This window comes from Argiope bruennichi, chromosome X1 (genome assembly GCF_947563725.1).
Source record: "Argiope bruennichi chromosome X1, qqArgBrue1.1, whole genome shotgun sequence".
In the NCBI taxonomy this organism is placed as follows: domain Eukaryota; kingdom Metazoa; phylum Arthropoda; class Arachnida; order Araneae; family Araneidae; genus Argiope; species Argiope bruennichi.
This window is the reverse complement of record NC_079162.1, coordinates 35493127-35503176: the sequence shown is the minus strand read 5'-3', so window position 1 is coordinate 35503176 and position 10050 is coordinate 35493127. Positions and strand designations below refer to the sequence as shown.

At 27.9% G+C, this 10050-nt stretch overlaps 1 protein-coding gene across 1 annotated transcript; it reads right to left on the bottom strand.

The window, feature by feature from the left end:
• Window positions 1-1530: 1530 nt before the first annotated feature.
• On the bottom strand, window positions 1531-9425 carry LOC129959190 (angiotensin-converting enzyme-like). Its single transcript, XM_056072013.1, has 5 exons — window positions 9357-9425; window positions 8215-8269; window positions 7773-8046; window positions 6038-6276; window positions 1531-1730 (listed from the first exon to the last, which is right to left on the bottom strand). The coding sequence occupies exons 1-5, from the start codon at window positions 9375-9377 to the stop codon at window positions 1531-1533; spliced, it is 789 nt and encodes a 262-aa protein (XP_055927988.1). The 5' UTR covers window positions 9378-9425.
• Between the last annotated feature and the right edge of the window lie 625 nt (window positions 9426-10050).

Below are 10050 nucleotides of genomic sequence, written 5' to 3'. Positions count from 1 at the left end.
GAGATTTTCATATACTCGGAATAAAGGAAAATTAAAAAACCAAAAATAAACTTCTTATGCAGTAAGCAAAGCATATTCTGGCCAAGACAATAAAATGGCAATTAGTGTAACTACGAAAGTCTCCGCTTGTTATGATTAATCGGTTGCACTGATCAAAATAGCGAGGAACGGATCATTCCACATAAAAATTGCATAGAAAATCTTCTTTCCAATTGATCAGCATTTCACTTGTTAAGATCAATTTCGATGTCCAAGCGATTTGATATGATGGTTTTACTTAGACCAAGCAAACCTTTCTGAAAAAGAATATGAGGTCTGGTTCAACGTTGGCGTAAATTGGGAGAACACTAAGAAAAGCTATAGATGAGAGTCATAGACAGATGAATCGAAGAGATGACAGTTTACAACATGAGGGCAATGATGATGAAGAGGAGTCAGAAGAGAAACCACTATCAGCCCACGAAACTCTGCAAGACTTTCGATCCTTAAAGTTAGTCTAATACTGTGCTGAATTTTTCGCTGAAAATTAATCGTAGGATAGATTGATCCAACGACTTCTGTTAACCCAAAAGTCACGATAATTTATTAAAACTCTTTTTAAAAGAAATAATAACATAAAAAAATAATTAATTCATTAAAAGTAATTATGAACAATATTTAATGACGTTGTTTCAGCATTTGATTTACTTTGCATACTATACTTTCAGCTCTAAATGAATTGCGACCGTTTATATTATTGTAAAAACTGTATATCTTGTTGTATATTACAATCTCTCTTTTATAGTGCTCTTTGTGGAGTATACAAACATCTTTTATGCGAAATGTTACTTTAAATATTATTATACCATTTTGTTGTATCACTTTAGAAAGTCAGCACCTTTTCTCCACATTCTTTTTAGTCACCCTTAAATTCCATTTAACACTAAAGATTCCTTAGGCTTTTTTTGTTGAAACAATTCTGATGAAACAGAGAGCCTAAATGCTGATTTTACCACAGCAGATGTTAAATATAGTTAATTTTCACTTTAAAGATGAAGTTATGACATCAAAATAGATTTTTCAATAATGAATGGAAATTATAATTAAGATAGTATTCAAAGACAAAGAAAGCTTTCGTAATACTTTGTTTGTTGTTTGGAGAAAAGTGTTCTTCCATTCGACTGCTTCAGATGCACAAAGATAATAATATTTTGAAATGCTTTAATTTTGTAATTATAATAAAAACTCGATACTGGGGGATATTTTATTTGAAATCATTTTTTAAATAAAAGTGCATGGTGTATAGATTTTTTTAATTAATTGCATTATTTTCCCCAGATGAAATATTGTAGCACTTCCTCTTGTGTTACCACTTGACTTATTAGAATGGCTTACTTGACTTATTAGAAAGAATATGAGTTATTAATAATTTTTACTCATGCGAAATAGATTTGATCATTGGATAAACAATCCTGCAATATATTAAAATTCTGAACTAAATACCATCAGTTTTAAAATAATCATAAAAACTAACTGAAACAAAGGCATTAATTACTTAACTAATAAATGTGCAGGAATCCAAGGATTAACTCCAACATGCTTATCTCCGTAATATAAACGTAATTTGTGTTTTACGTATGCATGTAGTTCCTTGTAAAAATCCTTTACTTCGTCCCATAGAACTAAAACTTCTGATATCACGTCGTCCAAGCCTAATTCTTCTTTCCAAGTTTCACCAATATCAGTATAACCTGAAAAGAAGAAGAATCTCATTTTTTACCATTTAAAGTTACAGCTTCTGAAACAATCATCTGTGGATTATTCAAAGTAGTAAAAGAAAAATAATTAAGTAAATACCAATCATCATCATATTTCACAGCGTGGACGCCACCACAACAGATTATATTTTGTAAAATATTTGAATTTCATGTAAGAACTGGATAAATAGAAAAATGCAATTTTATAACCATTCTATAAATATTTATTAAAATATCTATTATACATGAATATATCCTCTTTAAAAGAATAATAATAATAAAAAAGAAATAATTGTTTCAGAATAAATCTTACAAAACTTCATTCAGTATAAATTCCTATTTATTAAAGTAAATGATTTTAAAAAGCCTTAATTAAATATTTTTGGTTATACTCAATTTTTTCAAAGTCTAAATGAAGATCAAAATGCATAGATTGGTATACAACGCAATAGAGAAATCCACAGTATGTATAAATATATATTGTTAATATATATTTTTACCAATATGTATATTTTCATTTACAAATTTTTTATGCTTAGAGCATTTTTCTCTTAATCAATATAATGAATAATTTAAATAATAAATAAAAATACTTTTGAAAAAGTTCTGAAAATTTGGAAAGTTTTTAATTTTTTCATAAAGGTTTGACAAGCTAACCAACTTCTAATATAAAAGGAATGCATCAGTATACGACATAGAAATGTAAACACCTTGTACAATTGAATCAGTAGTTTCTAGAACAGAACTGGAGACATTAAATTGAAACACGTATAGAAGCAGGAAACGTATGGTATCGTACGGGCATCCATTGCAAGTTGCTAAAAAAGGACGAAAATCAATAAGTAAACCACTGATGTAAATAATCTGATACAAAAATGTTATAAAAAATAAGAAATTAGAAGAGGATTTTTTTTTATTTATTTATTTGTTTATTTTTTATTTCCACAAGAAAACAGTTTGGGGATACGTTCCCTTCTTCAAACTGCTGGTTCAACCGATCGCTGCTAAGCCAACGTTGATCAAGTGCAAAGATTTCTGCTTCAGGTTTCTGTAGGGTGTAGAGGCCTAATGCAACTTAAATCTTTCATCAATGGCGTTTGTGTGGAGTGAAATTTTAGAGAACAGTACGATCTTAGATGTCAAGCTCGCCATTTGAATGTATTCAAAATCAAGAGCACCGTCCCAATATAGTTTTAGCTTAACATAAAAAAAAGAATGCTAATCAATGTTTTAACTCCTTTTACAGTCGAATGGACTCTTGAATTGTTATTAAATATGAAATAAGAAGTAATTACCGAAGAAATCTGTTTAATTAAAAATAGTATTTGTTTTGATTTCTAAAAGACCTCTTATTTAGCTGTTAATATTCGTCTAATCAATAATTTATCACAACAATTTTTTAATTGAAAACAAGTTGAATACAGTAAGAAAGTGCATTATTCGTTTCTTTTATGCCTAAGAAATGGGTTTAAAATCAACAGATCATAAGAAAAAAATCAATTAACATTTTCTACGTTTATTTATAAAAAAATCCTTAAAATTTTCTAACTAAAGATATTTCAACTACTTTACCTCAAATGAAATAATAGAGTATATTATTGACTTACTAATCATTGATTTGAAGAATGTGTTTTGAATTTACTATTACAGCTCACTTTTGGAGTAAAGAGATATGTAACATTTCTGCTAATATCATTTGAATTTAAAAAATATTATTAATAGCTGCTTTCATGATATCGGGATATCTATGTTTTTCAGTTTGCTTTTGTGAAATTTGCAGTCTAAGTTAATAACTTTTGTAAAAATTACGCATATATCTTTCTTTTTTTTACAGTGTAGAAACATTTTTCAAAATAAGACATATGCTTTTATGAACATTTGAAACTCTCTACTCTGCTCTGTTGATGAAGTTCTCTGATGATGAAAGCCACGTGTTTTTGACAGTCATCCGAAAAGAAATGCTGATCACCAAAAAGATTTTTCAAACTCGCAAATTGTTGATATTCATTTCACTCCACGCTAAACCTAAACGTGACAAGAGTGACAGATTTAGGCTGAATGCTAGCGCAAGTGGGTTTGCTGCTCTTAATCTTTTATCTCACGTTTAGTTTTATCTGAATTTGACGAACGCCTGTCGGTTTCGAATTTCACCCGTTTCAAAAGCGGATAACTGAACGTTTTGAATGAACGTTAACTGAATGAATGAAAACAACTTAAAATCTGTCGTGTATATTCATTGTTGAGCGTATAATGTAGAATTTCTAGAATTTATTGAATTAGCAAAATTATAACTATTTCCCCCCTTTCATTACAAATTTAGATACATCTTTTCAGTGGATTTCTGCATTTTTTAAGAAAGGTCAAGATTGAGTATTTATGTTAATTGGTCTCACTAATTCATTTTTCATTAATATGTTATATGCATTATGCATGTTAAGTATAGTATAAGTTTGTTGTCTTCTGAAATGTAAGATTAATAATTAATCTATTAAATGAACATCTAATATTTTTTTTCTGCGTCAGCTCCTACTGTAAAATTATTTCTATTACCTTTGTGTAAATGAGTTATAGAGTTCCAGAAATTAAATTCAGTGTGGTATACTTACATCGAATTGCCTAGAGCCATTTTTCCACTTGTCTCAAAAAGATGTGATGGGTTTATAGCCGAATATCGATATAAATGTCAGTTAGAGAATTATTAGATCAAGACTTGATTCCGCGAAAACTGCACTTATGTGTATTTTGGTGATCTTCACATCTGTCATCATGAGTGAAACGTCTTCGCATCAACCAATTTAAAAAGTGAAATGCCGTTTCAAAGTGTTATTCTCGTCACCTGGCATTTCAAATTATCAACATTACCTTTAAATAACCCTCATGTATTTTAAGTATGGGAGTGAATCTTAATAAAAGAAAATAAGCGGCTTATTATGGTGCGTGTGATACACTTGTAATATAAACGATACTTTCTGCGTAAATATTGTTTAAATGCCATCAGTTATTGTTATACAAAAATTTGATTCAATTCTTTACAACATCTTTGTGCTGAAACAAACACTACACTCTTTTTTTCCCTATTTTTTTCATTCTTTGTACCGTTTTATAAAATAATCACAATCAGAAAAATCATATTATCACACAGAAATCACATTTTAGATAAGAAGAAAATTTGTAAATTTTTTTGCGCATTAATATCTACCTTTATATCTACTCTTTCTCTATCATATGTTAAATTTTAGAAGTAAGACATTTGTAAATGTAAGATGTATAAAGGAGTGTCAAAAGTCTAATAATACTTGCTTAATGATAGCTAAATTCAAGAGCATTGTATTAAAAAATATTATGAAAATCGACCATATTTATTTAAAATACTTTCAAGACGATTTATTAAAACATGACTTAATATTTTAAAAAAAGATTTAATCTAATCTTTACAAATGACATCAATTTTGAAGACTTTTAAATATAAATATCTTTCCTATTAATATTTTGGAGTAATAGAAATGACAAAATTATTGAAAACAGAAGAAAATAAATGCAAAAATTTCATGTAAGTGCTATATAAATTATTTTAAGGATGGGATTTTACTGATAATTATCAACCATATCTAAAAATATAAATAGCATTAAAATTGAATATAACAGATGGCAGTTTATACATATATTTATAATGTATTTAGATATTTATATTTACAAGCTATAAGAACAATATATTTATATTAATAAAATAAAGGTGAAAATATCTTAAAAGAATTTTCTATTAAAATGTGATTTCTCAAAATATAATTACAAAATATTTTTTTCTGTGATAATCAATTGAACAATATTCAATATCTAAATAACAAGTGTTTGAGAGCTTTCCTATGAAAAAGACTATCTTCAATTTAGCTTGCTTCTAAGCATATTTTTTAAGATTTAAAGAAAAAATTATATCTGAGAAATTGAAAGTTGTTCATTTTTCTTATGCTAGAAAAATCTTATACATTCATTTTTTTCCCAACGTAAGCATCACAAAAGAGATTTCTTTTTCTTTCATATGCATCAAAATGTTCTCTGTTTTTTAATGAAAAAATATGAAGGAAATTTTTCTTATGAAGTTTGGAATTATTTCTCTAATGGAAAATAATTTATATTCTCCTTTCCTACCTCAAAATGCCTGAACCAAAATTTCAAACCGACTACGTTTTTAAATAATAAGCACGTCGATTTTTTAAGATTTAGTAAGTAAATTTACTGTTAACAAAATAAGTTCTACTTACACGTGAAAATAAATCATTGAAGATTATTTTTAAAGTCTTTACCGTTTTCTTGGGCTTCTTTATTCGTGAGCTGCATAAGTTGCAAAAAAGAAGATTTTCCCTTCTCTCCGACTTGTTTTCGCCAAGATTTCCAAACTTTTTTCAAGATATCTGGGTTTCGAAGATGTTCTACAAGAGATATGACTTCACTTTCGCCTTGGGCAGTTCCATTTAGTTCTGGAAGTGCTATGTTTGCTGAGGTGTATATTTCCGTTAAATAGGATTTCAACTCTGTAATCAATCTAAGAAAAGAAATTTTTGAACATTACTAATAAACCTAAAATATATGCTGAAGTATTTGCTTTCTCTTTTGTCATGCTAATAAGACAAATAATAAACGTAAATTTAACATTTCAATAATGCCATTTTTTTTTCTTCAGCAAGGACGGTCACAGATTCCAAAATTAAAGCGACATGGTATTTTTACCCGAGTCATGTGAGCAAGATGCCAAAATGGACCGCATTTTATAACTTTGAACAATAAATTTACAGAAGTTTAAACATTCGCATATTTATTGTGACAGCTGCACTTTTTTAAATGCTAGAAGATAAGAGAGAAAAACAAATGAATAAAGAAATTTAAATGGGAAATATGCAATTCTATATTTATTACCTTATATTTATAATATCTTTAAAGAATTTCATTGTCTTTTTAATTCTATTTAACTTAATCAAATAAAACTTCCATTGAAAAAGGTAAATTTTTCTCAAATTGATGTAATTTGGTTACTAATGCCATCGCCTCAAAGCAGTTTAATTTTTTCAAATTAATATGAAATGCCAAAAGCATTGCACTTAAGGAATTATTATATCTGGGATTACCAGGAGTTAAAATTCTTTCTTGTGCAATGTTTTTAATTCCTTTGGTATAAAATATCCTAATATAAAAGTCTTTTTCTAAGCTTTGTATTTAAATTAAAGAGAAATTTTAAATAATAGTGAAAAAATATTTTAAAGTTTTAACGATATCCAGAAAAATAGTGTCTACTTACAAATTTCCTTATTTCAAAATCATCTGCGTTAAAATTTCTAAAGAATTAATAAAGTTTGAAAGAAAAATTGCTCAAAAATGAAATCGTTATCGCTGAAAAAAGTAATTTTTTTAAGTTAATGGGTATGTAAACTTTTTAGGATCAATTTCCCCCGAAATTTCTGTGGAAAAAGGCAAATTATTGGTTGATTTCTTACAGCTTGAAGCAGATACTATCGACGTGCATCTGTTTCATTTGTTCACAATGGCTTTACGTTTCTTTCCTCGCTTTAGTTACAGACTTATGTTCATATTTAAGCATTGTAGAATTATATTTAAAAAATGAAAATCTGGAAAAAATATATACATTAAAATAAAACAGAGATTTAACAAATAATGGCAGAGTTATTCAAGGTTAACATTAACAACTGATTTACAACAACAAATTAATAACAACCGAAAGAAATGTCATGAAAAAATGAAATTGATATAATTGAAAAAGTGAAATGTTGACTTTCAAGGCAATATTAAAATATTTTTGTAGCATTATTTGTTTGGAAGTTATTGCATAAAAACGGCAAAATTTCGATTAAATTCTAATTAATTAACTTTTGCACTTCGAAAAGTTGACAGAATTCTTTATCTTGAATTAAAAAATTAATCTGCAAAATTTAGTTGAAATCGGATCAGTCGTTTAGAAGATGTGAAGCATGCATGCATATATACCCATAATGATTTTTATTTATAATAAGGAGTCATTTCTTTTACCTGGCATTATAAGAGTTCATAAAAACCACACCAGATGCCATGATTTTAACGATCTGTTTTTCATCAGATGGAAGATCTTCACAACTTAGCTGTCTAGCCCATAATTTCCAATCTTTCATCCAGTCGCTGTAAAGTACGGATGCAAATTGACGAGCAGATGTTGTCGCTTTAGAAACATTGGTGCTGTAGTTCCAGTCTGCTGACTGACGGAGCCACCACATGGATTGGAACTCTTTATCAAATTGTTCCAGCCTTTTGGTGACATTTTCACAATCTGCAGTTATAGGAGAAATATTGTTATCAAGCATTTAAAGTGGAAATTCTGCATTTCATTTTAAACTATGAGAAAAAAATTTTAGTAAAAAGGATCAATAAGTAAAAAAATTACTTTCTTTCATAAAGATAAATAAAGAAATGATTTTTTTTATTTTTTTTACTTTACCTGAAATAAGCAAAACGGAAGGAACGAAATGGATTGAAATTATGATGAACTCAATCTGTAAGAAAAAATACTCATTCAAGTAAAAGGTGAATATTATTCAAGGTTTAAATCGAAATAATAAAATTATTTGATAAGAAATAAATCTTTCAAAAGTTATTCAATGATACTTTGGATGCAATGACATAGCACTTCCGTACACATATCTATACCTATAATACAAATTATAAAAGAAATTATTGGTTTAAAACTGTCCTATTTAAGCTTTGCACTAAAAAATTGCCTGAACATGAAGACATCTAGAAGAAAGGAAATGAGACTGAAGATCACTGAATTTTATCATGGCACAAGCATTCGCACTTTAAACCGCTGTGGTAAAATAGAGAATAGGATATTTACTCTCTATTCACGATTCTACGGTTCAAAGCCACTGTCAATACTATCACTACTATTAATAATCCTGTGAATATATTCCCTATGGCGTGTAAATTAAATTATCAGATCCAATAATAATTTCTTTTCATTCATATGTAATTTTTCTAGATTTAAAAGTTATCAGTTTAGTTCTTAAAAAAATCTGCTTTCAAGAATTTAGAACAATATTAAAGAACATCAGACAGCTTTATATCTATTTCCTCTACAAATATCTACCATTAAAAAATAGACTAGCCTTCTGTAACACGGGTTTTTTTCCATGTTATATTGAATTAAGCATTAGGAACGATGTAGTAATGCCATGTTTTATTTAAATTACACTATTTCTGCATGATGTTATATGGAAATCGTATTTTTAGAATTAACTACAATAGGATACATGTTACAAATTTCGCTTTATATTTTATAAAACAATGCTCGATTAACAAATAGCAGGGTAGTCGCAATTTTTATCATCATTTTATAAGCAGGTTGGTTCTACATCAAAAAGACCATTGCAATATATTTTTCTACATTTCTGCATCAAAATAATGCGTCAGTTCAAAAGAAAAATAATCCATAGCTATTCCATATTTCATGTTCAAAAATTAAAATAAGAGGGATAAAATATTAAAATTTACATGTCATTAAAAACTTTTAATTTCAATTCTCTCAAATAAACAGAGGGAAATATATTAATACTTCAGCAGTACTAATACAGTACAACTTACCATAAAGATTTTGAACAGCATGGTTAATTCATGACACTTTCTTAGCGAAAGTATGGAGTTAGTGAACGATAAGAGGCTAAAGCCTGCAGCGCTCCATGCGGTTACAGCACAGAAGAGGTATCAGGTATCTTGACATTTTAGAGAAAATCGCTTCAATTATAAATTCTTGGAATTCGAGACTTAATTACCATAAACTATGCACCAGAATCAACAACAGAACGATCGAGAGAAGAATATCAATGAAGGGTCTTCAAGAATTAGTTTTTCGAGGATTTTAAAGTCTGTTTAATTTTCTTTTCGGTAAACTTGATACTAAATGAATATTTTTTACTTGAAAGCGAAGACTTTCCTAGCGAACATTTATTGCAGTGACAGATTTGGGGGTAATTAACTGATGTTTTGTCTTTTTGAAAATATGCGGAAACAACATGGAATAACTTATTAAAATTCTTCTAATTTAATGTTGTATGAAAAAAAATGCGTGCTATATTATATTATTTAACCATCTAATTAAATAATTTAATCATTTTAATTAAAAGGCAGTTTTATTAAATAAAAAAAAACTAAAGTATAATGTAGCATCCGTAACTATGCGTACATTTTTCAATTGAATCATTTTTTCAGAAACATATTGATTTTTATGCTTGTCTTAGTAAAATCAATACATATATTTTTATCTTCAAACTAAATGATA